The sequence below is a fragment of the Microtus pennsylvanicus genome, chromosome 5, assembly GCF_037038515.1.
Source record: "Microtus pennsylvanicus isolate mMicPen1 chromosome 5, mMicPen1.hap1, whole genome shotgun sequence".
NCBI classification, from domain to species: Eukaryota; Metazoa; Chordata; class Mammalia; order Rodentia; family Cricetidae; genus Microtus; species Microtus pennsylvanicus.
In genome coordinates, this window is record NC_134583.1 from 117,223,016 (window position 1) to 117,250,703 (window position 27,688).

The 27,688-nt window shown below is 42.2% G+C and overlaps 2 protein-coding genes across 5 annotated transcripts in view; one reads left to right on the plus strand and one right to left on the minus strand.

The window, feature by feature from the left end:
- Pde6c (phosphodiesterase 6C) overlaps positions 1 to 16,750 on the plus strand; it is a 38,914-nt gene extending 22,164 nt beyond the window's left edge. Inside the window, exons 15-22 of one of the 2 annotated variants that reach the window (XM_075975087.1) lie at positions 6,442 to 6,529; positions 9,922 to 10,022; positions 12,955 to 13,062; positions 13,158 to 13,221; positions 13,925 to 13,999; positions 14,087 to 14,170; positions 14,660 to 14,816; positions 16,493 to 16,750. In XM_075975087.1, coding sequence (XP_075831202.1) covers positions 6,442 to 6,529; positions 9,922 to 10,022; positions 12,955 to 13,062; positions 13,158 to 13,221; positions 13,925 to 13,999; positions 14,087 to 14,170; positions 14,660 to 14,816; positions 16,493 to 16,554 — 739 coding nt within the window. In that variant the 3' untranslated portion in view covers positions 16,555 to 16,750. The remainder of the gene's footprint in view (positions 1 to 6,441; positions 6,530 to 9,921; positions 10,023 to 12,954; positions 13,063 to 13,157; positions 13,222 to 13,924; positions 14,000 to 14,086; positions 14,171 to 14,659; positions 14,817 to 16,492) is intronic. The other variant, XM_075975088.1, reaches the window with a different exon arrangement.
- Positions 16,751 to 18,300: 1,550 nt separating this feature from the next.
- LOC142850416 (protein FRA10AC1 homolog) overlaps positions 18,301 to 27,688 on the minus strand; it is a 29,589-nt gene continuing 20,201 nt past the window's right edge. For 2 of the 3 annotated variants that reach the window (XM_075973945.1, XM_075973944.1), the window contains 3 exons: positions 25,172 to 25,210; positions 19,783 to 19,861; positions 18,414 to 18,602 (listed from right to left, as the gene is read on the minus strand). In XM_075973945.1, the coding sequence (XP_075830060.1) occupies positions 18,560 to 18,602; positions 19,783 to 19,861; positions 25,172 to 25,210 (161 nt within the window). In that variant the 3' untranslated portion in view covers positions 18,414 to 18,559. Of the gene's footprint in view, positions 18,603 to 19,782; positions 19,862 to 25,171; positions 25,211 to 27,688 lie in introns of all 3 variants that reach the window. The other variant, XM_075973943.1, reaches the window with a different exon arrangement.

Below are 27,688 nucleotides of genomic sequence, written 5' to 3' on the forward strand. Positions count from 1 at the left end.
GCTTTTCAGTTTTCAGGACAGATGGAGCCACATCCCGGGCCTCACAGTGGCCTGGTATCTAATCTGTTGGTGTATTCCAGCCATTTCCAGACATAATGAATGTATGTGACAGAAGAGTTTCATGACACCAGACTGGGGACAAAGCCATCTTCTTCACCCTTAGCGTGGTTGAACCCTCTAACAGTTCCATTAAATTCCTGGAATTAAATGAGCTCTCCAACCGACCTTCAAAACAAACAAACAAACAACAAATAATAAATAAAGCCCACGGCAAGCCCCTTTATGTACTTCTGCTCCATGGAAGAATTGCTCAGGATCCTTCAGAGATACCACTCCACTGGCAAATGTAGTCACTGGAAAGTCTAATAAGACTAAACTGCTCTTCTCACTCCCATGGTGGTGGGAAGATCTCCCGCAGAGTGACCAGAGCTGTTGGGACACAGGGGACTCCTGGCTTGACCCCGCACCTTTGGTCTGATCCTTGTCTCCAGGATGTCTGACCCGTTATCTCTCACACTCAGACTCTGCCCTCTGATAACATCCGAAAGCTCCCATTTTCCCGTGTGATTGTTCCAGAGTTCCTGTGGACTCTCCGCTCACTTTGTTTTCCCAGCCAGGTGGTTTTTTTCCATCCTTTGTGTGTTTGTAGATTTCTTTCCCCTTTCATCCCCCTTTGCTCTCTTATTTTTTGGTTCTCTGATATTTCTGTCTCCTTGGACAAATGCAGCAGTTTTCAGAAGAATATTAAGAACGACAGCTTTTCCTTAGCTTCCTCTCTACATCTCCTGTATTTTGCAGTCTGCCCTTGACTATTTTCTGTAGTGGAGGACCCGTCTGCTCAAGGCGGGCTCTCCCTCTATTCTGGTATGAGTCTAAGAAGGGACTCTTAATGTTGACCTGAAATTGGTCTCCCTTCTATATAATTTCTATTTCTCCTCATTTGGGTCTCTGGAGCTGCAGGGATTAGTATGGGTTCTCACTCATTGTCCCTTCTTCATGCATTAAAGAGGATTAGAACATCTTTCTTACCAAAATATTTGCTTTCCAGGCTGAACACACTAAGATTTTGAAAACTTTGAGGCATTTGCCTAGGAGGAATAGGGTCTTGCTACATAGCGAAAGCTGACTCCAACTCACGATCCTCCTGCCTCAGCTTCCTGCATGCTGGGATTATAGGCGTGTGCCACACCACTGGGCTTGACCTGCTCTTCAAGCAGAAGTTCCTACAGCATAGTTGTTTATAATGATTCTCTGCACTCCAGCATTTTCATGCCATGTCCTTCCTTCCTTTCTTTTCTTTCTTTCTTTTCTCTCTTTCTTTATTTTAGTTTTTCGAGGCATGGTTTCTCTAAATCTCTGGTTGTCCTGGAACCCAATCTGTAGACTAGGCTGGCCTTGAACTCACAGAGATCTGCTTACTTCTGCATCCCTGAGTGCTGGGATTAAAGGTGTGCACCACCATCATCTGGCTAATATCTTTTCAAAACTGTGGATACCAAAATTTGGCACGGTAATCCAGACATGCCTTGAAGTACTTTATATTTAATCCTATTGAAATTGAAATTTCATTACCTTAAAATTAAGGGTTCTTCAAAACTGTTAAAATTACACTTATTGATTTCTGTGTGTGTGTGTGTGTGTGTGTGTGTGTGTGTGTGTGAGTGTGTATGTGAGTGTGTGTGCTTGAGCACCACAGTACATGTTTGGAGGTCAGAAGGCAAGATTTTGGGGCCAGTTCTCTCTGTGTGTCCTATGGGTTCTTTGGGTATCAAACTTGGGCTTGGTGGCAAGTATCTTTACTTACTGAATCATCTTACCAGCCCTTAATTCTTTAACCTACCTTTTTTTTTTTTGAGACAAGGTTTCTCTGTGTAGCTCTGGTTTGCCTGGAACTAGCTCCGTGGAACAGGCTGGTCTCGAACTCACAGAGATTCACCTGCCTCTGCCTCCTGAGTGCTGAGTGCACCACCACCTGGCCTTTAACCTACTTTTAATTGTAGCTTGGTGTTCTTGTGGGACTCCCAATAATGGAAGTGTGTGTGTGGAGGGGAATGAGGTTTCTCTGACTCTTTTGCTGCACTTGGGACCCCTACTTCTACTGGGTTGCTATATCCAGCTGTGATATGAGGGTTTGTGTTCAGTCTTATTGTATCTTGTTAGGCAATACTGGGTAAATATCTCTGGGAGGCCTGCTCTTTTTTTTTTTTTTGAAGTGTAACAGAGGAGGAGTTGATCTGGGGGAGAATGAGTAGGGGAAGGGACTGTGAGGAGTGGAGGAAGGGAAAACAGAGGTCAGGATGTAATGTATGGGAGAAGAATAAAGGTTAAAAATAAGTAAAGAAAGGAAGCAGGGAAGGAAGGGAGAAAGGAAGAAAGGAAGGAAGAGAGAAAGAAAGAAAGAAAGAAAGAAAGAAAGAAAGAAAGAAAGAAAGGAAGGAAGAAAGGAAGGAAGGGAAAGAAAGGAAGAAAGGAAGGAAGGAAGAAAGGAAGGGAGAAAGAAAGGAAGGAAGGGAGAAAGAAAGGAAGGAAGGTCTATTTATGTCACACTGTGTCAGAGCATGATTTAAGATGCTCCCCCCAGTGTTTCGTCATGTGGAAATCAGGTAGTCATATTTCCACCGATGCTCACTGAGTGATGGTAATGTTGTACTTCAGGACCGAGTTAAGGGTAGGACTCCAGCACATGACTGGAAAGATGCTTCAGGAAAACAGCTGTGAGACAATCAACAAAGCCACACCCCTAAGTACTGCTCCAGCTATTTCAGTGAGAGCTGGGTGGATACAATCCATATCCCAACATTCACAAATAAATACAATCCATATCCCAACATTCACAAATAAATACAATCCATATTCCAACATTAATGGATAAATACAATCCATATCTCAACATTCATGGCGGATTCCATGGGGGAGGTGCCTTCCCAAGTGACTGGCTGAAATCGCCACCCCGCTGTCACTAGGTTTCCACAGAAGGGCCGATCACACTGCTTTGGCATCATTTCCTCACCCCAAATCTTCTCTGAAGCTCTCAGTGATTATTTATAGACCATCTGTTTGAGCAATTACAGAACCAATCTCTCCGTTCTCTCATGCACAAATCACACCATTTTCTACTTCTTGAATTTTGAGGAAAACTTTGTGTCCAGCCTTTGGTTACCAAACCATCATCTCAGAATTTCCCAGGGAATATTGTAGATGGTCTCCCAATGACACACATGTCCTCAAATATCTGTGAGATGATTATGTATTGGTCAACTGGGCTGAAAAGTCACTCCAGTTTCACCCGATTGCCACCCCTGTTGGAATTTTAATCTTCAAGGATCATTCTCAGGAAGATAAGGAAACCCAGTGGGTTAAATAATCAAACCACACACATTGCCTTTGAACTCAAACTCCTCTCTGGTCATTTTTGCCTACATGGATAGACAACATCAATATGAACTGTATGTTTTTGTCAGTTCAAGCTCACTGTGGTCAGACGTTCTAAAAATGGAAAACCAGTACGGATTTTTATGTTTCTTCTTTCTCCTTAAGATAGCTTCAACATCTTCAATAACTTTTCTGAAAATCGCCATTCTAGGAGACGGCCATGTCACGTTAGTTTTCTCCTATAATACATGTGTGTGAATATGTATACACATAGATCAATTCTCTTTGTTACTGAAGTATCTGTGAGTCACCTGCAGTCACCCAGGCATTTTGTTCCTAATTATTTCAGCACGTGCTTCCCAAGCATAAGAGGGCTGTACGCGGAGACACAGCACAGTGGCCCCACCCCCACCCCAAGGAAATTCTACAGCTGTGCTGTGATATTGTTTGATGCAAGCTAATTGTTAATTAATTAAATTAAAATTAATCATTTTTCTAGTCACCTCAATACTGTCCTCCACAGCACCCCCAATTGATTGGAGAGATAAGCATCATCTGTTGCAGATCATTGTTGGTTATCTTTATTCTCCTTTAACGCAGGGTAGTCTCTTCCTCTTGTTGTGTTTCTCAGGATACTGTTTGTGAAGAGTCTAGGCACATTATTCCTTGGCATCCCTCTCCATCTGGATGTATCCAATGCTTCCTGATCCCTAAATACATCATAAGTATTTTTTGGCAGTCACTTCTATGTGAGCTGCGTCCTCGGGATATTGGTATAAGGAGGCCCAGGGTATCAGTGTGTCCTAATATCTGAAATTGTAAACTTCATGTGGTTTAGATAACATGTTTGGTTATCCCTCTGTGTAGTGAAATATTCCTTAACTCTGTAATAGTAATAATATGTGAAGTGTGACTTCAAGAGTGAGCAAATATTTAGTTTCCCAATAACAAATTTGACTAATTTAAATTTTTAATAATTTGTTTTAGTTCTTTGAGTTTTTGTACATGTTTTAGTCACATTTGTCCCTTTTTGTTCTGACTCTTCCCAGATTCACCCCCTTCCCCTCCGCTTCCACTTTGTATCTTCTTGCCCACCAAAACCCGTTTGTGCTGCCCAAATGCTCTTCGCTGTGTGGTCTTCCTCTGGGGCCTGAGCTGTTTATCAGGGGCTGCACACTTAGAGGAAACCGACCCTTCCTTTTCCCAGAAGCTAATATAGCCCTTAGCTCTACGGTTAGGAGCAGGAATTTGTGTTCATCTCCCACTCCATCCTGGGATCTGATCTGGCTCGTGTTGGCCAAGGTCTTGTGCACAGTGTTGCCCCCACTGTGAGTTCACGGGAGGAGCTGCCCTGCTGTGTGCAGAAGACATGAGTTCCTCAGGGTCATCCACTGCCTCTGGCTCGTAGGCTCTCTCGCCCCCCCCCCCCCCCCCCCCCCCGTTTAGACATCTGCTCTCTATTGCACAGTGATCCCTGAGCCGGGGGGAGGAGGCGGTGCTGGCTATGTGTCCCATTTAGGGCTGAGTTTTCTGCAGTATCTTAAAGGAATTAAACATTTCGCTCTCTTCTAATTGAAACTGAACTTAAAAAAAAATCTCTGGTGCTGATATCCTGTAGAACTAAAATATTTGTTTTAAGTGATCAATTATAATATTGGCTACTGCGCCCACGGTGACTTGGCCATGCCTCCTCCTCACAAAGGCCTGCTCTTTGTGGTATGAAAGGAAAATGTTCCAGGGCTGCCACCCAGCTTTCCGATATTTTCCTTCAAAAGATTTGTTTGTCTTTCCCTGGAAAATCTTCCCATAACCTGCAGAATTTTGGTCTCGAGCTCTTGTCACTTTTCTTCCTTTTTTTTTTTTGTTTGTTTTTGAGACAGGCTTTCTCTGTGTAACAACTCTGGCTCTTGTAGACGAGGCTAGCTTTGAACTCGCAGAGATCCACCTGCTTCTGTCACCAGAGTGCTGGCATTAAAGGCGTGGCCAGCATTGCTCAACTGCCTTTTGCCTTTCTGTTTTCACTGTGTCTTCCCCTCCCAGTGCAGGTGGCGTTGAAGAATAATGTTATCAAGGGAGTGGGGTCTTCACTCGCAGAGACGGTCTTGTAGTTCTTAACGAAGGGAGGATCTTAATTTCAAATGTATGCTATTACCTCGGGGAGGAAAGAAATGGCACTTTATACTGACTTGCAATTGTTTCCTGGGATTATTAATTAATGAATTTAATTAGTTTATGGTTTTTGATCTTGCTATGTAGCCCAAGCTGGTCTTAGTCTTGTAATCCTCCCTTCCTCAACTTTTTGGTTACAGGTTTGTGATCCCCAGGCTCAGCTTGGAAACTCTTTTTTTTTTTTTTAAAGATTTTATTTATTTATTATGTATACAACATTCTGCCTCCATGTATGCCTGCATGACAGAAGAGGGCGCCAGATCTCATGACAGATGGCTGTGAGCCACCATGTGGTTGCTGGGAATTGAACTCAGGGCTTTTGGAAGAGCAGCCAGTGCTCTTAACCACTGAGCCATCTCGCCAGCCTTCAGCTTGGAAGCTCTTAATGGACACTTTCTATACAGAGAATTCATGAGCTTCCACAGTTGCTGGATGTTACATAAGTCATAGGACGGCACCACATATCCAGAGAACCTAACGATTTTACCTATAGATCAAACTTAGTAGTCTAAATGATTCAAATAATTCAACCACTTAGACATTGCTCCCCGCCCCCTTTATTTTTCACTGTTTGGAGACAGGGTCTCAGTATGCATGTAGCTCTGGCTGTCCTGAATTCCTCATGTGGACCAGGCTGGCCTTGCACTCACAGAGCGCCACCTGCCTGCTTCCCAAGCGGCAGGATTAAAGGTGTGCACCACCATGCCTGGCAAGTAACTTTCCTACCTTCTACATTAAAATAATCTGTTCCAATAGTTTGTATTTGTTTATTTTCATAGACATTGAGTAGGGAAAGAGATGAGACTTGAACGGGAACTCTAGAAGAGCGAAGGTGCTGTGTGGGTGGATTTCTGTGTGATCTCTAAACGGAAGATCTTTGCCGTATCCTTTTCATCCCAGGTCCACATCTCCACTTGCAAGGCTTCACGGGACTTCCATTTTAGAGCGACATCACCTGGAATACAGCAAGACTCTCCTGCAGGATGAGGTATGAGAGTTTTTCTCTTGGGAAGCTTACAGGTTCCGGATCTAAGACTATCTCAAGTGCCCTGGGGAAACATCGGTCTTCAGTGAAAACACTGGCGCTGTGTCCCCCTGTCCAAGTATAGTCTACATGCCCCTGCCTCAGTGCAATGGCAGAAGTTGCTATACCGCATCCAGGTTTTGAAATACCAAGCTGCAAGTAGTTAAGACCTAGAAGAAAAGAGGCACAAAAGTCACAGAATCTCTGGGATCATTGGTAAAGGATTCAAAAGGGCTCTGGGCACCCTGACCATCTATTTAAAAATGTAAAGGGGACTAACAGCTATGCAGACACTATTTTTCTTACTCATGGGGCAGGAGGTTCTAGGTTGTACAAGAAAGTTTGCTGAGCGTGAGCACGAGGAAGAAGCCAGTAAGAAGTGTTCCTTCATCAGAGTTGGCCTTCAGCTCAGGCCTCAGGTTCTTGCTGTGGCTTTCCCCAATGATGGGCTGTAATCTGCAAGCTAAATCAAACCGCTTCCTCTCCATATTGCTTCAGGTTAAGGTGTTTGCCGGCGTCAGAGATGCAAACTAGAAAGCCTGACTTTGATGGCTGTGCAAACGATTGTTATTCTTTCTGAAAAGGAATACTGCCTCTCAGTAATGTATACTGTCTCTTCAAGAACTGTCTGCAGTGCCGTTCGGTCTCTGATTGCAGCTGCGTAAGCCTCTGTCAACATCGTTGCTAGACAACACAATCACACAGTTCATTTAGGAGCAGTTAAATTGATCACAAAAAATTGACGCTTTAGCTCATAATATCTGTCTTTTATATTTTAGAAAACAGTGTGGGTCTTTTTATTATTCTGTAAGGAAAATCAGCCCATTAAAAGTTTTCATATTTTTAACAGGAGGAATCCTTGGAATTTGTTCAGCAAACTTGTCTCTTGTGGTCATCACTCAGACATTTTGCTTTTCAGACTGTAGTACATTGAACTGAAATGTCCTTATCTTTCATAGATAGGGCTGCCTGTATTCCAAACTAGAGAGAAAGCAGCTTGTGACCCAAGTGACTAGGTGGAGATATTGTTAGCTAAATTTGTAAGAATACATACACGCACGCGCGCACGCGCACACACACACACACACACACACACACACACACACACACACCAGCTAAGCAATTAGGGGCTGGCCTGGCTAGAAGTGGGCTAGAGACTAGGCCTCCTGGCTTGTCTGGGCACACCTGCCTCTCTCTATATAATGTCTTCAGAACAATGTGCAGGGATAGACAGATGAAGTATTACGTGCTTATATATTTTAAGAATTAATAACCTAGGAATTAGAAACAACACCCTATCTCGATTATAAAAGTTCAAGAATAGATGAAATATGAGGGAAAAGTATAAACAAAAAGAGCAGTGTTCACCCTTCTACCACAGGACGAGCTTCGCTGCTATAGCATGGTGGTGTGGTGTGTGGTGGAATGCCTATGACCCGGACACTTAGGAGGGAGAGGCAGAAGGGTGAGAATTTAAGGTTTTTCTTGGCCACACAGCCTGGGCTACTTGAAGCCATGCCTTAAAAAAATATATATACAGAGAAAACCCATGCAGGATCTGAACTGAGATGCCTAGTGAAGTCATTGTGAATAGTCTCAAGTAGAAATATGATTTTAATCCAGACATTTTTTTCCTATAATCTGGGACTTTGCTGGCTATTGCTTGACTGTCCATCTAAAAACACTGACTGTAGTTGGAACAATGAACTCAATGTTTTAACAAAACAACAAAATAGATTCCTGTCCTCCAGTTGTGTTTGCCTTGAGAAATGCCAGTTCTCGTTCCAGATGATGTAAAAAGATGGCCTCCATGAAAGCTTGTCATGTCTAGAACAAAGGTCGTCTGGAATGGCTGACAGCCAGATTTGGTTTGGGGTTGAACACCTTGTTTAGTTTCATTTTAAACTGGAGCTGATCTCAAGCTCTATATGATAAATAAGATCAATAGAGATATAATAGTGAGTTAACATGTAGAAATCTTAATTTCTGAGTGATTCCCCAGGTTTGCTTCACTGGAGTTGACCTTGCACGGTCTTTATTGAGCACAGACCATGAGTTAGGCAGCTGAAAAGACAAGTTGATCCCAACTGAGAAAACGAGGGCGGATGTTAGGGCTGTGTCCAGTGTACACCGCTATCCGTGGTGAAGCTGGGACCTGGTCCTGGCTTCTTGCTGAAAGACAGGATGGGGTAAAAACTGAGAACCCTCACTGTGTGGACGGGCCACATGGGTTCAGATATCACACCTGCCCTATTTGGCGGTTTAACCCAAAGCAAGTTGCTTAACATCTCTGCGTTACGGTTTGCCAGAGATTAAGAACATTCATGAAGCACTGAGAAGCCGGTAGAGACACAAGCTCCTCAACATTCTGCTCTACCTAGAATTCCTCCTGTCTCCACACGGCCTACAGCCTACCGTTATTCTCTCTCCAGGGGAATGGTCCTGTGTTTCGTCACTATCGCCTTCATGTGGCAAAACCTTGTCCATCTGTCCTCTGTCCTGCAGGGCTGAAATGGTCAACCAGAAAAGCATGACTTTCAGTAGCCACTCCCACCGCCTACTCTGGTTATCTAGAAAACAAAGACATGAAACCGATTCAAACACAAAGATTATTAATGAAAGACTCTGAAGAAAAGTTTTACTAATTCTTTATAAGATACTGCAGACCATTTTAAGGATAACGCAAGGGAGGGTCATTATATCCCCCCATACATGTGGATATTAACACAGCCGGCAGTTTCTGAGAGACAGGGGTCTCATGGTTACTCTAGAGTCGGATGGTCAGCAGTGCCACATGGCTGACAACTGGGCATCCTCCTTTTCAACAAAAAAAAAAAAGTTTCGATTTTATTGTTGTATTTTCACATGGTCCTGAAAGAGGACAAGTGATTTATTCTAAAAATGTAGATACAGAGGAGCTGAACCTATTTTTAGAGTTTAAATGACCTACTCAACGTAGAGTAGAGATGAGCACTTAGACTGTGAGATAAACAAAAACAGACAGCAGGGGTTGAAGACACGGCTCAGCGGTTAAGAGCATTGGCTGTTTATCCAGAGGTCCTGAGTCCAATTCCCAGCATCCACATGGTGGCTCACAACTGTTTGTAACTCCAGCTCCAGGACATCTGACACCATCACACAGATATACACACAGGTAAAACACCAATGCACATAAAATAAAAATAAATAAATCATTAAAAAAAAACCCAGACACCAAAAAATGCTGAACGACAGGCTATATCAGCTCCCTAAGTATGGCTTCTTTTGTTTGTTTGTTGAATCAAAGGTCAATTGGTGCTTGTGTTCTATTGTGAATTGATGAATTCATCCTTTCTTGTGAACTGTTCACCTTGCAGAGTTTAAACATCTTCCAGAATCTAAACAAGCGGCAGTTTGAAACAGTGATCCATTTGTTTGAGGTTGCAATCATAGCAACTGACCTGGCGTTGTATTTCAAGTAAGTATAAGGATGGGGATCAGAATGCTCCTGAGCCCCGTGTGGTTCAGCCTTCCATGACCCGCACTGAAGTTAGAAGAGATGGCTCATTCCTTGTGAGCGTTTGATATTCTTGCAGAGGACTGGAGTTGGATTCCCGGGACCCACACTCACAATGGCCTCTGACGCTGGCTTCAGAGGTATAATGTTCCACCTGGGCTCTACTGTAGGCATCCACGCATATGCATATGTTTTTTTTAAAAGCAGGCTCAGAAATCTCCTTTCTTTTTGGAATGGCAGTTATCCTCAAGATAGTTGACTGAGAGTGAACTTACTCTATTTGGAGATAAACTTTGAAAGCACAAGCCTGCCCTGTTAAATAGCTTGTGATCTGAGACGGCACAGAGGGGACAGTGGTGCCCGGCCTGAAGAAGGTCATGAAACTGCATGCCATGGCGATGTGTCCTGGTGATTCACCATGGTCCAGGGGCTAGTTTGTAACTGGCTTTGTTCAGAGGTAGAATGCTTGCCCAGAATCTGGTATGTGCTATTTCAGGCTCAGAAATTTAATCCTGTGGGAGTTTTGGATTGAACAATCTTGATGATTCTAACACACAAAGTAAACTCACAGAACCTGAGGTTTTACACAGCAGAGGACGAAGGAGACTGGATATGCCAAGCATGTGCACATTCTCTCCTAAGTGAAATGAAGTTTCATGGTGAACGTTAATTAGAAAGAGGTGGGCTATTTATAGGATCCAAATATTTGGTGACTTTGGCACTGTCAAAATTTGCCCTGATCATCCTCCTTAAAACTCTATTAAACAGCCCGGCTATGATTACAAATGCCCAGGATAACATCATGGTATCCAGACACCCAGAGCTCACACCCCACCAGTGAGAAACCATCATGTCATAAGTGCTTCAGAATTGAGGGGTTTTGTTTTGTTTTTTGTTTGTTTGTTTTTGAGGCAGGGTTTCTCTGTGCAGCCCTGGCTATCCTGGAACTCACTCTGCAGACCAGGCTGGCCTCGAACTCATTGAGATCCACCTGCCTCTGGCTCCTAAGTGCTGGGATTAGTGGCTTGCACTGCCACCACCTGGCTCAGAATTAAGTTTTTAAGGGCAGAAGCAGTGTTGCAGCTGGGGCACTCCCGTCACCGATCTATCATGGAAAATCCTCTTACTTTCCAGAGAGAGCCATTTGCTACTGAAATGCTCCCTTCTTTCCACTCATGCTCCTATGTGGCACTGCTGGGTGCATCTTGAATCTTTCCCCCATCTATGACACCATACTGTCTGTAAATATCTTTCTGCAGCTCGCTTTTCCCACACAGCATTTTGTTTTAAAGATTTGCCTTTGGTGACATGACACTTCTGGATTGATTAAAAGTATTCATGTTGAAGCACTTCATGTGGATGATATGGCATTCACTAACACGTCAGATTCAAGACAAGACCCTGAGGAAACAAAACACGCAATTTAAAATTAGTGAAAGGGCCAGCAAGCGGGGTAATAGGTAAAGCAAATGCTGTTTAAGTTTGGAGATCCGAGTCTGGATTCCTCAGCACCAGTCCAAAAAGCTGAGAGTGACAGTGGCCAACTGGAACCCCAGCATAAGGAGGGACTGTTAGTGAGGACAGCTGGAAAGGACCTCTGGCTTTTACACAGAGATAGATGGGCACTCCCCTCCCTCACACAAACAAGTACACATACAGAGATAGATAGATAGATAGATAGATAGATAGATAGATAGATAGATAGATAGATAGATAGATAGATGATAGATAGATATAGGTAGATAGACAGATAGATGATAGATAGATAGATGATAGATAGATGATAGATAGATACATAGATAGATGATAGATGATAGATAGATAGATAATAGATAGATAGACAGATAGATGATTGATAGATAGATGATAGATAGATGATTGATAGATAGATAGATGATAGATAGATAGATAGATAGATAGATAGATAGATGACAGATAGATAGACAGATAGATGATAGATAGATAGATAATAGATAGACAGATAGAAGATAGATAGATAGATAGATAGATAGATAGATAGATAGATAGAAGATAGGTAGATAGATAGACAGATGATAGCTAGCTAGATGATAGATAGATAGATAGATATAGATAGATGATAGATAGATGATAGATAGATAGATAGATAGATAGATAGATAGTAAATTGAAAGAAAAGATTTGCCATTGGTAATACACAGAGAGTCAGTTCACTTGCTTCAATTGTACCACATTTAACCGCTGGATAGACAATAACACCCTTACACTCCTACACATAATAAGTTCAGATTGTGTATTATCTCCAATATCGTCCACAAGGCTACATTGCAGATCACTGTGCATATATGTGGGTTTCTATACATAACAGTGGGAGTATGGTGGGGTGCATATGTGTTTTGTGCGCATGCCGCCTTGCAGCGTTGGGCTCCACCACTTACATCCTATCCGCAGCACGTCAGGCCCCTCTGATCCCATATCTGAAGTACTCTTGATCTGGACACATTGGATTTTGGTTTGCTAACTTATTGAGTATAAGAAGATACCCTCCTGTTTAGGTCTGTATTTCCCATGTATGAGACCAATCATCCATGTAGTTTGGCTTCTGTGTTTTTGTTGGGCAGTGTGTTATGATGGTACAGCTCCTGGCCTTTGTGTTTCTGTTGTGCTTTTTCCTCGTTTGAACTTTTGGTTTTACAGTATTCCAACTTTCATGGGTTCTCCCCACTCTGTGGTTTGTGCTTTTTCTGCCTCCAGCCCTCTCCATGCGGAGATAGTCAGATCTGCCTGCCCTCTATCCTGGCTCTCGGCCCCTGCTAGGCAGACAGCCTAAGGCAGAGTGGAATACAGACTGTGAAAAGCACACCCTAAAGATCCTTTTCTGTGCAAAAGTTGATGCACAGCTGCATCTTTTCCAGGAAGAGAACCATGTTTCAGAAGATTGTTGACGCCTGTGAGCAGATGCAAAGCGAAGAAGAAGCCATCAAATACGTAACCGCCGACCCAACCAAAAAGGAGGTCATTATGTGAGCAGTCAGAATATTAATTCCTTTTTTTTTTTTTAGCAAAACAGCACGTTTTGTATTTTTTCTAGTTTAATAATTTTTCTTTTCTTCATAAGGGCCATGATGATGACTGCCTGCGACCTGTCTGCCATCACCAAGCCCTGGGAGGTACAGAGTCAGGCAAGTCCCATAGCCTTGCTGGTCTGTCACACACCTGTGACCCTGTCACACGCCTGTGATCTGTCTGCTATCATTAAGCCTTGGGAGGTGCAGTTAGGCAAACCCCACAGCATTTCCTGTCACACACCTGTCTGCCATCATCAAATCCTGGGAAGTGCAGAGTCAGGCAAGTTCCAAGGCATTTCTTTTCTTGACACACATCAGGCCCTGCCTAGATCCCATGAAAAGCCACACAGTGATCTCTGGCAACCCCGGAGTCCTATTCTGATTTTTACAAACAGCAACGGGTCAGCAGGTCATTGGAAACACAGATGGCTTTGAAAAGAAAATGGAGGGGGGGTGTGAAAGTGGGGGACAGAATTCCTTATTATTGGCTATAAAATGTTTATATGGAATTCACCAGACATGGTCATTCAGACCTGTCACCCGATTGCTTATGAAGAGACTGAGGCAGGAGGATACAGGATTCAGTGATAGCCTGGGCTACATAATAAGACCCATCATGAACCCCCCAGTAGGAAGAAAACCCTTCCTATTTCAAAATAACCTGGAAGTGGCAACTCTTTTATAACTTCAGGGCAGCCTTCTTGATGACGCCTCAAGCAATGACTGGAAATGCTACCCTCGGATGTCACTCATGCTAACGTGACGAAAGCTCTCTGCTAATCATGGGTACCACACACTATGCCTCTGTTCTTTGCAGGTAGCACTTCTGGTTGCAAATGAATTTTGGGAACAAGGCGACTTGGAAAGGACAGTGCTTCAGCAGCAACCGATTGTAAAGACCTTGCCATTCCATGTTACTGGTTCAAAACCACCCGTAAATCGCAGGAAGCCATCTTAAAGGGGTTTCTTCTCTTTCTAGCCCATGATGGACAGAACCAAAAGAGATGAGCTCCCCAAACTTCAAGTGGGATTTATTGATTTTGTTTGTACTTTTGTATATAAGGTATGTAAACAAATTATTTGAATGAACTGTATAGTCATTTCAATGATAATTTTTCTTTCAAACTATAACTAGAGTGAGCCAGGTGTGGAGGTGCATACCTGTAATCCCAGCACTAAGGAGGCAGGGGGATCAGAGTTCAAAGTCATCTTGGTAAGTTTCAGGCCAACTTGGGCTATACAGCAAGACCTTGCCTAAAAAACAAACAAAAGTAAAAAAAAAAAGTTAAGAATGAAGAAAACCATTAGGCCATTTCCTCCGTAGTATTTTGAGCACTGAATTTGATTTATTCAGAGTGGAATAAAAGGCACAAGAGCCACGCACAAAACCCCTTGACATCAAAGAGCACCCGCCTTCCCCACGCTTCAGAAGCACCCAGGCTCATCCCAGTAGCTCCAGACACCGCCCACCTCCCAGCTTCTCCTCCATAGATGACCGCTACTGAAAGTCAACTGTAGGACGCACTAGTTTTCCACCTCAAATTCTCCGCAGGAGTTCTCCCGCTTCCACACGGAGATCACCCCCATGCTGACGGGCCTTCAGAAGAACAGGGTGGAATGGAAATCTCTTGCAGAGGAGTACGAGGCCAAGGTGAGGGTGGCCGAAGAGGAGGCAGGAAAGCAGGAAGAAGGAGCCATGGATGAGAAAGGTTAGCCGGAGCCTGAGTCTGCGTGTGTGAGTGTGTGGGCAGCTGAGTGGGTGTCACATGACACAAATACAGACCATACGTGCTAGCAGGATCCCTGCTTTGCCGATCCAGGCAGGTAAGTGTAAGAAGTTATCTCCAAGCTCTTACCTCTAGGGAGAACTGGGTATTAAACAACCAAGGCATAATCTGACAGTGAGCCTTGGAGAAAGCATGGGGTGTGTACTAAGAGCAGAGGAAGGCTTCCTCGAAAGGGATTGTCTGTGCTGAGGTCCCAAGACCCTAAGCCCCAACCCACACAAAGGAGCAGAGGTGGGGCAGAAGAAAACAAAATAGGGCATGTAAAATACCTTCTGAATGGCCTAGAGGGATTGCTCAGCCGGCAAAGGCGAGGCTCACAGCCAAAATAACTACTCAAGTGGGAATAAGCTTGGGGTAGCAGAACCATTTAAAAACACGTTTGTGTATAGTCAAGAGAGGGCAGAAGCCCGAGTACCAGATGAAGCTGGCAGTGTAGCAGCTGACCTAGAGAACATAGCCTGCAGTGAGCCACATTACACAGTCCGCAGGGGCTGCACAGGACGGTCTGAGCCGCACTCCAGGAAGGCAGCAGGCAGCAGAGATCTTGACTAAGTGTTTGTTAAACTTGCGAAGTTACTTTGTCTCTTCCATTAGAATGTGAGCCCAAGAGAAATCCCAGGACTAAGAAATTTGATGAGAAAGATACTGTCCCCTTTTCCAAGTGGCTCCTATATTTATTGTCAGCATTCTTTAATACAATATTTCTGTCAATTCTTTGAGAATTTCATGTAGATGCACAACGCATTTTGGTCGTTGTGACTCCAATCCCTTCCGATTCCTCCCAGAGTGGACACGGGTCTTCTCTTCGTCATTTACATATATTTATTTCTAATTTCTGTCTATTTCTTGGAGAGTTCATTGAGAATTAAGACCATTGATTGTGCTCCTGGGTTTCAGTGTTTGCTCCTCCAGCTCAGAGTCTAACTTGTTTAGTTTCACTGAAACAGAAACGGTAACTGCTTATCAAGTTTCATTTTATTTTGTTTTTTTGAGAGAGCCTATGCAGCTCACAGAGATCAGCCTGTCTCTGTCTCCCGAGTGTTGGGATTACAGGTGTGTACCAATGCACCCGGCACCTGGGTACCTATATATATATATATATATATATATATATATATATTTTGAGTCACACACTGCCTTTGGCTCCCAAGTGCTGGAATTAAAGGCATGTATCTCCACACCCTGTTCATTTTTCAATTTTCCCCCCAATTTATGTGTACGAGTATTTTGCCTGTATGTGCATGCGCCTGACATACAGAGATCAGGTTTGGATCCCTTGGAATGGGTCCCTACCGATGGTTGTGAGTGAGCCACCATGTGGGTACTGAGAATCAAACCTGAGTCCTCTGCAATAGCAACACGTGCTCTAAACTGAACCATCTTGCTAGCTCCTTGAATTTTATTTTTAAGTGAGCCAAATGTGAATAAAAAATTGGCTGTAAACAGTCAAACCCTTGGAGTTGCTATAAGCTAGTGTTATCTTGAAGTAGTTATAAGCTAGTATTATTAATTATAAATCTGACACAGATATCATGAGAATCTTGGAATAAAAATATTTATCACACTGACTGCTGATGTTTTTTCTGGTCTTTCACTAGCTGCCACAGATTTAGGAGGTAGCACCGAAGACAAAAAGTCCAAAACGTGCTTAATGTTGTAATATGATCCAGCTGGTCGATATTTCAAGTATCGTCTTAGTTTCCATGAAAAAATATTCAAAGGAACCTCACTGTAGCCCTGCAGTAACAGAACAGCAACATCTCCAGGAACACTGCCCTGTGACTATCCACAGAATACCTACTGTTGACCTGGAAACCCCATGAGCTAAATAAAGTTCAATCAAAGAACAAAATATGGCAAAAACAATGAATTTTATGCCAGTTTCTTTTAAATTAAAAAATATGCTTTCTTGAAATGAGTCTGAAGGTATATTAAGATTTATTTATATGTATGTGTCTGAGTGGGTCTATGTAACATGTGTGTCTCTGCTGGTGAAGGCTGGCTTCAGATCCACACAAACTTGAGTTACAGGCAGCTGTGAGCTCCCTGGCACAGGTTCTGGGATCCCAGCTGAGGTCCTCGGGGAGAACAGCAAGTGCCAGGAACTATGGCCTGAGCCTCAAGTATTAAAAAAATGGCAACGTAAGGAACCAGAGCATGAAGCAGCTGGCCAATATTTCAAGAAAAAATATTCAAAAGAACCTCACTGTAGCCTATAGAGTCGATGTCAAACATCACCTCAGACTTTGCAGCCGCCTTCACATATGACTCCCATAATCAGCCGCTGTGCTAGATCACTGTAGGGAGCTCCAGCAGAGTTGCAGCTGGTTTGATTTTTGGTGTTAGCTCCTAGTTTTAAGCTGTCTTTTGTGACTGCTACCTTTTTGTCTCCAGTACTTTCCTTTTGAAATATGTGAATCTTGTCTGGTGGTTTTTTAAAGGTGCAAAGCCCATGCAAAACTTGGCTGGGGGAGAACCTGGCCAACCGAGATAGATACCCCTTAGCTGGGAATTTGCATTTCGCATTGACTCTTTGGGGAGCTTAGATAAGAGGTTTTGGAGCCGGGCGGTGGTGGGGCATGCCTTTAATCCCAGCACTCGGGAGGCAGAGGCAGGCAGATCTCTGGGAGTTCGAGGCCAGCCTGGTCTACAAGAGCTAGTTCCAGGACAGGCACCAAAGCTACAGAGAAACCTGTCTCGAAAAAAACAAAAAAAAAAAAAAAAGGTTTTGGGATATGGAAATTAACTTGCTAAAGGTATAAATTGGATTAATGATAAAAAAAAAAGCTCTTTGCTAAGCTATAGAGAGTCAGTCTGCCAGAGGCTGATCCCCTCCAGCTGGAAAGGCTAGACACCATTCTCAGAGTGCCTGTGTCTCCTTCCCATGGACCCCTGAGAACCACACCCAACATACAACAGATTGCTGTGATTTTTATATAATTATCTGAATTCATACTTGGACTTAGTATCATCAACTGTATTTCAAAATATATTGTTCTATGGGAAAACAATGTATAGTCTTCCCAGCATTTCATTTTGTAGAATTCTATCTTCTGATGATCACAGGATGATGAAAATACCTTCATTGTAAGAATGCTTAGCTACGGGAATTCCAGTACTAATAACTTTGGTGTTGGACATTTCAGATAATTTCCCTCAGAAATCAGGATTCCTTTTTACTCACCTTAAGTGGTAAGCTGAAGAACACCTTTAAGAAATAAGGAACTTTTACGCAGTATCAGTATACCCGACACTAATTTACTATTTTCTGACAGTTCAGAAAGGACTGCAAAATGACTTCTGAAATAGCTCAGCACAGGGCCTCATGCCTAACAGAAGCTGGGCCAGCAGTTACAGAGCAAATGAACAATTGTCCAATAAAAGAAAAAACTCTTGACACTAACCATTTAAAATTAGACACGAAATAATTTATTTACAGTTTACTGCCAATCACTCATGTTCAAACGTCACTTAAAACAGTGTATCATATACTGGAGAGCTATGGACAAAACAGATTTATAGAAAAGCAACTGAGACGCTACACAAACGAAGGAGGAAGTGTCTGAAACAGTCTGTCCTGGTGGCTGTCCAGACTCAATAGCACGGACAAGTTCACGGAGTTTCACGGTACACTTCCTCACCAAGGAATGATGCGCTCTCCCAGTTCACAGAAACAAGTCCTGAAAATAATCATCAAATTCTTCTTCCCTATTAAAAAAAGTACAAACATGGATTATACTCAAAATAATAAAAACTAAATAAAAAATCAATAGCGTAAAAAGTTAAGATACATTTATATGAGACTAATAAAAATAAAATACTTTCAGTATAAGAGTTGACCATTCTATATATCAATATGTTTTTATAATTCAAATAATTCTGAGTTTCTAAACAATCATCTATTCTCAAAATTGTTAAAATTGGAATATCTCACATGCTGGTACCTCTCTCAAAAGCCAGCAAGTTTTCTTTGAAATACTTTTGTGAAACAACATTGCTTGTCTTTGCTTTTTTGGTTGACTTTATATCTTCTCGTTTCAAATTATAATTTCAAATTCTAATCTGCTTAAGAAATGCATGAAACAGAAACTATGTTTAAAAATATACAAGTCTTGGGGCTGGAGAGATGGCTCAGAGGGTAAGAGCACTGGCTGCTCTTCCAGAGGTCCCAAGTTCAATTCCCAGCAACCACATGGTGGCTCATGACCATCTGTAATGAGACCTGGTGCCTTCCTTGCCAGTAGTACATTGTATGCTTAATAAATAAATAAATCTTTAAAAAAAAATACAAGTCTTACTCTCAGGGATGTGAGGACATTTGAGAATAATAAATATGTACTTGTAGCTCGTAAGGGTTATGTCTAAGAGAAAGAAGAGAACTCTGAGTAGAACCTGTCACTACCGTGAGGAGCGTCAAGCGCTAAATAAGGGCAGTGTTTGCAGCCAGCCTCAAGCAGCCAAGCAGCCCAGGCTCTGAAGTCAGTGGCGGCAGAGAGCAAGTGCTCCAAGTTATCTGTTGTTGGGAGGCTGGGGTGAGTGCTGGCAAGGATTTCCACAGCTGTGTAAACCCTTCATGGGGCTCCTCAGCATGGGTCCTGAGAATGTAACATCATGGGACAGGCTGTCCTAGATGCAAGTGAGCAGCCGCCTCAGAGGGAGTCCAAGCAGGAACAGAGGGCTGTCTGTTCCAGTGAACTGATGCTGGGCCCACTGGCTCTCTAGGGCCAAGAACAATGGCTGGTAATAGACTTTCACCTTGCCAGGGAAGGGAGTCTTTGGCACTAAATTTTCATGGCATTAAATATTTTCATTAGCTGATACCAAGAACAGCTGTATCCACAGCCCCTAAGCTGACGCAGAAGGGAGCATCTACGAATCTAGCACTTACTGTGACTTTCCATCTGTCTCTGGCAGGGGACCCTTCCAGAGCTCGGACTCTGAAGCACTGTCTTCCTCATCAGTGTTTCCTGCTCATTTAGAAGAAAATGTTTTGTTTTAACATAACACATTTTGAATCATTTACCAGTGCAATTAAATTAACTATTAATTTAACAGCAATTTCTACAATTCCCTGGAAATTTAAGTTATCCCTCCAGATACAATAATTTAAAAATTAAACAAGAAATACCAGAGTCTCAGCAAAAAGGGCACATCTTAGGAACACCTTCCCCATGTTACACTGAACAAAACTAGCAGCTGATTTAGTTATTTCCTTGGCCATAGAAGAGAAATGAAATTAAGATTTACATCGAGACCATATCTGGATTAGGACCAACAGTCGAGAACAGCTTTAGACCAACAGCTGTCACTGAAGAGGAGTCACCAAGTTAATCATGGGTGGTTTGTCTGCACATTATCCAACACTGTGTAAATTTCAGTTGAATATTAGGTGATTCATTTGAGGTCTACTTTTTAGTATTTTTAAAGAGGAGTATATTATTTTTACTATTTTAGAGGTAATAAGTGCTCACTGTCTAAAATAAGAGCGATTTGGAAATGTTTAAAGTACAGAGGAAAAGTTACTCCGAGCTTACAGGTAATACGATCATTATTTAAGTCTGGTTGGCCCTTACAAATTTATGACACATAGCATACACATTTTTAAATAAATTGGATTGTACTGTGTATATTTTCTGTAACTATAAAAGGTTTGCGATAGCACAGTTTTTCTTCACTATATATAAATATGTCAAAGGTTTTTTATAATTAAGAATTTTTTAAAGAATTTATTTTTGTTTTTAATGATGCACATGTGTGCACTGGTTCCTACAGAAGCCTGACGTGTCAGATCTCCCAACAAAGGTCCTGGCAATTGAACTTGGGTCCTCTGTAGACCACTATATGCTTCAAGCACAGAGCCATCTCTCTAGTCCCACGAAAGCTTTAAGCAAGCAAACAAACAAACAAAAAAAAAAAAACAAAATAAAAAGTTATATAAAGATTCAGGAATCTTCAATTCCTGAATAGTGGAAATTTAGGCTGTTTTCTTTTTTTATTTTTATCGAGGGTGTCAGTGATAGTGATTAAACCCAGGGTCTTAAAAAATGCCGGCAAGGGCTCCACAGTGGGACCACAGCCCAGCTGAATTGTTTCTCTTGTTGCACGGTGCACATTGCTGTTTGCATTTTTCTGGGTGCTTACCTATTCCAAATAAAATATCAAATTCTAAAAGTAGCACCACCGGCAACCAAACATGCGCTCTAAAGCAGCTATAGGGCCAGACTTTCCTCCAGAAGAAAGGTTACTCAGTTTCCACTCTTTTGAACAGCTGTTATAATTAAAGTAATAAGCTCCATTTTTATAAATGTCTGGCACATGTTTTTTCGTAAGGTAACTGCTGTTTTACACAGAGGCTGGGTCTCTCATGTGCTCACCCTAACTCAACGTGCTCTTTACAGACCTTAACTTCCACGACTTTGATGACTAACAGACACTAAGTCAAGAATGACATTGCAAGAGATAATCCCCTTGGAGGAGTTAACACTGCAGTTCTGACTTAACCCAGATTTGGCTTGCCAGTACAGAATGTCCCTCGGCTCAGCACAGCACAGCACAGTACAAAAATAAAGCAGCATTGATTTGCCACGGTGGTGCTAGCCTTTTACCCGCTGGACTCTGATCCTTGAATCAATGTGTATGCCTGAACTTTGATTCTGAGTCTGCTGTGGCACCGATTTTAACAAATAGCAGGGGGAGGGTGCAATCTAATGAGTTATGTACACATGGTGATGAAACTAAAGTCTTGGAGGAAGATGTCTGTTCTGTGACAGCCATCACTACAATTCCCAGTATCCTGAACAGATCACACAAGAAGAAAGAATAAAATCTTCCACTCACTGAGATTAGAAGTAATAGAAAATATTATGCCTAATAAAGTCATCTCTCCAGCATTACTGTTAAGATGTCAGAGAACAGAATCTACAGGGCCTTCCAAACCTAGCAGATGATTTAAAAAGTTTTACATTACAAACTGCTGTTGCTTACTCTTGTCCCCTTCCAAGAAGATTTTCCACAAGTCAGCTTCCTCTCCCCAATTTCCTTTGTGTGAGTGTATTTATAGCTCTATGTGTGTGTGCATGCATGGAAAAGCATGGAGGCCAGAGGTCAGCGCTGTTCCTTGGGTGTTGTCCACCTTGTTTTTGGGTAAGGGTCTTTCTTTGGCCTTCAACTCACTATGCAGATAAGGCTGGCTACAAGGACCCAGAGATCTGCCTGTCCCCACTCCCCAGCAGGAAGACTCAAAGTGTGTGGGGCCACACCTGAGCATTTCTCTTTACACTTATTTGTGCACATGCGCATGCAGGACACAGTATGGAGAGCAGACAACAAGCAGTGGACGTCAGTTCTCTCCCACTGCCATGCGGGTTCCAGGGATTAAAACTGTCAGGTTGGTGGCAAGCACCTTTACCTACTGAGCTGACCTTAGCTCTGTTTTTAAAGTGGGCTCTGAGGACTGAGTTTAGTTTCTCTTGTTTCATGGAAGCGCTGTATCAACTGGACTACTGATCCGGCCCTGCACATCAATTTCCTGATACCAGATAATGCAATTTTACTTTAAAAAAGTTAACTCACCTTAAAATGCCTCAGGAAACAAATGTATAGACTAGACTAAATGATTTGTAAAGTCCCTTCTACCCTATGAATCTAAAACTTCCTGGTTCCCTGAGGTGACAGTCACTACAAACACCAGCCAGCAGGGGTGACAAAGAGTACTGCTCAGGACTGACAAGGAGAAGGGCTGATACACAATGACATCCTTACAGCATCACTGTTGAGTCTCTGCAGTAATCAGGTCAGAGGACATGTGAATTCCGAGGATCGAACCCAGGTCATTGGGCTTGGCAGCAACAGCCTTTATTGGTTTCTGTGAGTATTTTCATTCAACTCTACCTCCAAAATGAACCCATCCATTGTAACACTTCTGATAACATGCAGCGTGCAGTCTGTCTCCTGAGACAGCTCACTTCCTCTATTCCTTTTACAGACAATTCCAAATGGCAGTTTTTCTTAAACTGAGACAAAAATATGTCTTCAGGCCATTTTTATCTATAGACTCTAGTTCTGTGACCAATCACCAAAAATAAATCTCCCATATAGTAACAGCCTCCAAACGCCTCCAGTTTCTACGACCTCATCCTCCCCCTTCCCTCCTCACTCCTCCACCTTCCTCCACTAAACATCTGTAGTTGCGCCAGCATCTTCCCAGAGCACAATTTCAGTTCTCCTAGCACACTGGCTGCTCTGTGTTTCACCTACTCAAGCCTCTGATGTTCTCCTTAGTGTGGGTGCTTAAATACTTTGGGGGTTTTCCTGAATGGATATATATGGTAACTAAAACTCACTCCACTGATGAGATGGTGAATGTCTGCAGTAACTATAATAAACGACAGGCATTAACTTTTGATCTGATCAATTCTAGAGAGCAAATACAGACTCTGTTTAATGTCTGGCATTTTTCTTTTTGCTGGCATTGCAACAGAACTACAGGGTATCAAGGACTTCCTTTGTGTATGGCACAGGCCTTGTGCGTGGGTGTCTTCTCTTTTCATAATAATTCAATGAAGCTGGCCTGTTTATACACCCATTCTACAAAAGAAGCAAGACACGGACAGATCAATCACTTAAGATGGATCTGTCTGTCTATCTATCTCCCTCCCTATCTATCCATTCTGTCAAAATTACAATGTAAATAATAGGGCTACACCTATATTAACTCATCAATAATGGACCAAAGAGCAAAAAGGTACTGTGTTAGAGACTACAGACTTGACTCTAACCCTATCTTTGACAGTAACTACTTAGCCTTGAATAATTTTCTTAAGTTCTCTGGTTCCCAGGGGACCTAGTGAATAGTTTAGAGCTTAACTCACCACAAATGGATGTCCTCTAGCTGGACACAGTGGCATATGCCTATAATTCTAGAAAAGGATGTCCTCTAACTGGACACAGTGGCATATGCCTATAATTCTAGAAATTTGGAAGACTGAGACAGAAGGATCATGAATTCAAGAATAGTTTGACCTTGTCTCAAAAATAAATACATTAAAAATTTTAAGCAATAAAAAGAAATATTTTAAAAATGCAGGGAAAGGGGCAGCACTGGAGAGGCGGCTCAGTGGTAAAGAGTGCGCTCTTTCAGAGGCCATGGGTTTGGTTCCCAGGACCCACATTCAGCGGCTCAGTGGTAAAGAGTGCGCTCTTCCAGAGGTCATGGGTTTGGTTCCCAGGACCCACATTCAGCGGCTCAGTGGTAAAGAGTGCGCTCTTCCAGAGGTCATGGGTTTGGTTCCCAGTACCCACATTCAGCAGCTCACAACCATCTAGAACTCTAGCTCCAAGGGGCCAGTGCCCTCTTCTGCACTTCAATGGCACCTGCACTTAAGTGGATATACTCACATATATAAGTTAAAAAATAATAAAAATAAACCTTTACAATTTAAAAAATAAAACTAATTTTCGCTATCACAGACAGAGCATTAAAAAAAAAACCCTATAAATGTATGTTCCTTTTTATAATCCTACAGGAGATTCTTCCTTCAAAGCTTCCAGGAAAAAGCTAAATACACACTGAGGTCTCTTTATTACTTCACAATGGCACTGTTATTCTGCTGGTGATTTCATTACTTGCTTTACTTATGGGTAGAACAGTGACAGAGCCGAGGTCTGTCTTTGCAGTCATGTGACGTGCTTTGGTAAAACATACACTTTGCCTCTGTCTTTATTCTGCTATTCTACCTTGTTTCCCATTACTCCCACATCATGAATTTTAAAACAACCTTATACACTTTTTGTAAGTCACTGTGCACACCTGGGGCGTATTTCAAGGGAAATAAAGAATCTTTAGCAGTCATCCGGTAAAATCACTGCTTTACTCTAAGTGGTAAAACTGAAGCACCATCCACAGCAGCAACTCCTCCAGTCCAGAGCCACAGGGCCGCTCAGACTCAGGTACAGTGAGAAATCTCTAATTCTCTACTGCCTTTCCTTCCCCACTCCAACTGTATCCCTGTCTCCTCCTACACACTCTGCAGTGTGAAACTGAAATGTTCATGAATGATATTTATTGAAAAGATTATGGTGCTTTCTATAATTAAAATAAGAAACTTCAAATTATTTTTAACTGAAGAATTAATGTTTACTTTTTGTCCTTTATGATTCTTCTCATGTTGTACAAAAACAAATATAATTCCTATCAGAGTAGGAAACAAACAAAAACACAAATCACAAATGCTTTGAATCTACATATTGCTATTGAGAAAGAAAAGCTTGATACTTACTGTTTCTAGAATCTTCTGGCTTTTTTGAGGATGAATGTCCTGAAAGGAAAGCAGCATCATTTTACCAAGAATCATCTTTGGGTGGTGTTGTCAGTTGTAGATAAAACCATAAATTTTTCGCAAATTTGGTTTTCTTATGCTCAAAAACAAACAAACAAACAAACCCTTACTACTTTCTAATCTTTCAGGTCCCTTAGTCTTATCTCCTCAATTAAAATGTTAGGTCCTTTTAGATCGATCACCTTATGTGTTCATAAAGCCTGGGATAGCTAACATAAAACTTAAAATCTGAGAGCCTAGGAAGAGTCTCACATGACTAAAAAATACTTCATGTTGCAAATTGATAATAATAATATTGCTTTTTCCTTGTGGAGATGTTCAGCCCTTCCACTGAACAGTGTACAAATATACATTTCTTCCAAGGCTGGAAGGGGCGGTGAAGGGTTGGAGCTGCAAAGCAAGTGCTCCACCACTGAACCACACCGCAGCCAACCTTGTCCAGCCATGGGGGCTATTAAAGCACAGCTTTTCAGCAGTAACTACTGAGGGAGACAAGAAACGAAAAGTACACATCGTGTGTGTGTGTGTGTGTGTGTGTGTGTGTGTGTGTGTGTGTGTATTTTGTTTTTGGAGACAGGGTTTCTTTGTGTAGCCATGGCTGTCCTAGAACTACCTCTGTAGACCAGGCTGCCCTCGAACTCACAGAGATCCGTTTGCCTCTGCCTCCCGAGTGCTGGGACTAAAGGTGTGGGCCACCACCACCATCTATCTATATCTTAAATGACCACTCTACAAAATCCTCTGGGAGACATTTCTGGAGGGTGACGAAATAAAAAGCAGAGGTGACAGAATGGCACCCTAACAAAACTGCAGAGGGCTAAGAAGCCTAAGTGTTTGTCTTTCAGAGGCAAAAGGGGTCCAAGAGTGCAGAGTAAAGGCATGGGAATGTGCCCAATGTAGGTGGGAAAGTGAGGCCGACTCTGTGGGTCTCCTGACATCAGCAGAACCAAACTGGGAAGTGTAGGCTGGGGCCACACGTCAGGGGAAGCTCTAGCAAACACGACCATCTGAAATGTGAAGGGCTATTGTAGGTGGGCTGGGTTCCTCTTCCCTGAGACACTGAAGCAAAGCCACAACCAACACAGGTCACAGGGCAGAGCTCTCAGACAGTGACTTCAGACCAACATACAACTGATCAACACCGCTGGTCAGAGCACTGTAGATCGAAAAGCAAGAACTCCAGAACATCATTTTGATTATAAATCTGGGACTGATTTCTGGAGTTTCTCCAACTACGAATTCACCGAAGGACTCCCTCACCTAACATCTACTAAATGCCTACAGTGTTAGAAATGGGGGTGAGTTAAACAGTCACACAACCCCTTCTCACAGAAATGAATTATTTCAAGGGTTCTGTGCATTCCTAGTCTGGGGAAGTGAGACAGACGGTCTTAAGAAGGGCCTTTCCAACTGAGCTGAACTGAAACTGAAGAGTGAGGTAGCTGAGAGAAAGGGAAATGGGGAGAGACGGTCTTGAACCTTTGGCCAAGAGAGTGAATCTATACCTAAGGATTTTGTTCTTCCTTATTTGCAAAAGTGATCGCTCTTCACACACAAGCTATTGTCTTACTTCCATCTCTACACATCATTATTCTACACATCCACCAATGTGTAGCCCAGCCACTCACTTAACACTCTCTATGATGCTAACATGAAGCTATAAAGGATACAGTCTCATATAACAGGAAAGAATGTCTAGGTTTGGATAAACAAGCAGTGCCAATGCCATACGCAACTGTGATGTTTAAATATTATTAAAGCTTATGCCAAATTAAGAAGGTCTAGGTAGACATGAGCTCTTTCTTAATTGAATGATTACACGATATGATTATAGCAAAAGGTAACATTATTAAAGTAATAATGAATATAACCAAATTTTCAAATGGTATATTACTATATTAGCATATTACAATAAATAAATTTTAAACTCAAGTGAGATTTTCACATTTATTAATTGAGATTTACTTTGGAGTTAGGAAATAATTAAGAAAGACATGAAAAGACTTTCAGGTTCAAATGTCAACTCTGAATAAATGACAGGATAACAGTTCTTCTACTAACCATCCATTGCAACTCAGCAATACTATGTACTATATACGCAAGAAGGAAAAATGCATGTAAGAATGCACCTCAGCCAACTATCTTCCTATCTAGAGCAAGGGAGCCCTCTCCTGTCCAAATCTTATATTAACATTAGTTTAAATTTAGTTGAATCTTGCATTGCCCACCTAGTGTGATGCAGTTGAAGTTACAGCCAATTAACTAATGATGCTGAAATAGCAATTAGAAGTAACCTTTACAATAGCTAATTACATGGCAGGCATTAGTCAAATTCTTTAACAAATTATCTCGGTTTTCTTCTAACCCCGTATGCTAGGTGTACAATCATGACTTTAGATTGAGTGACACACTGTAAAGCTGCTTTACACTTCTGGGCGCCTTCACATTCTCATTCTG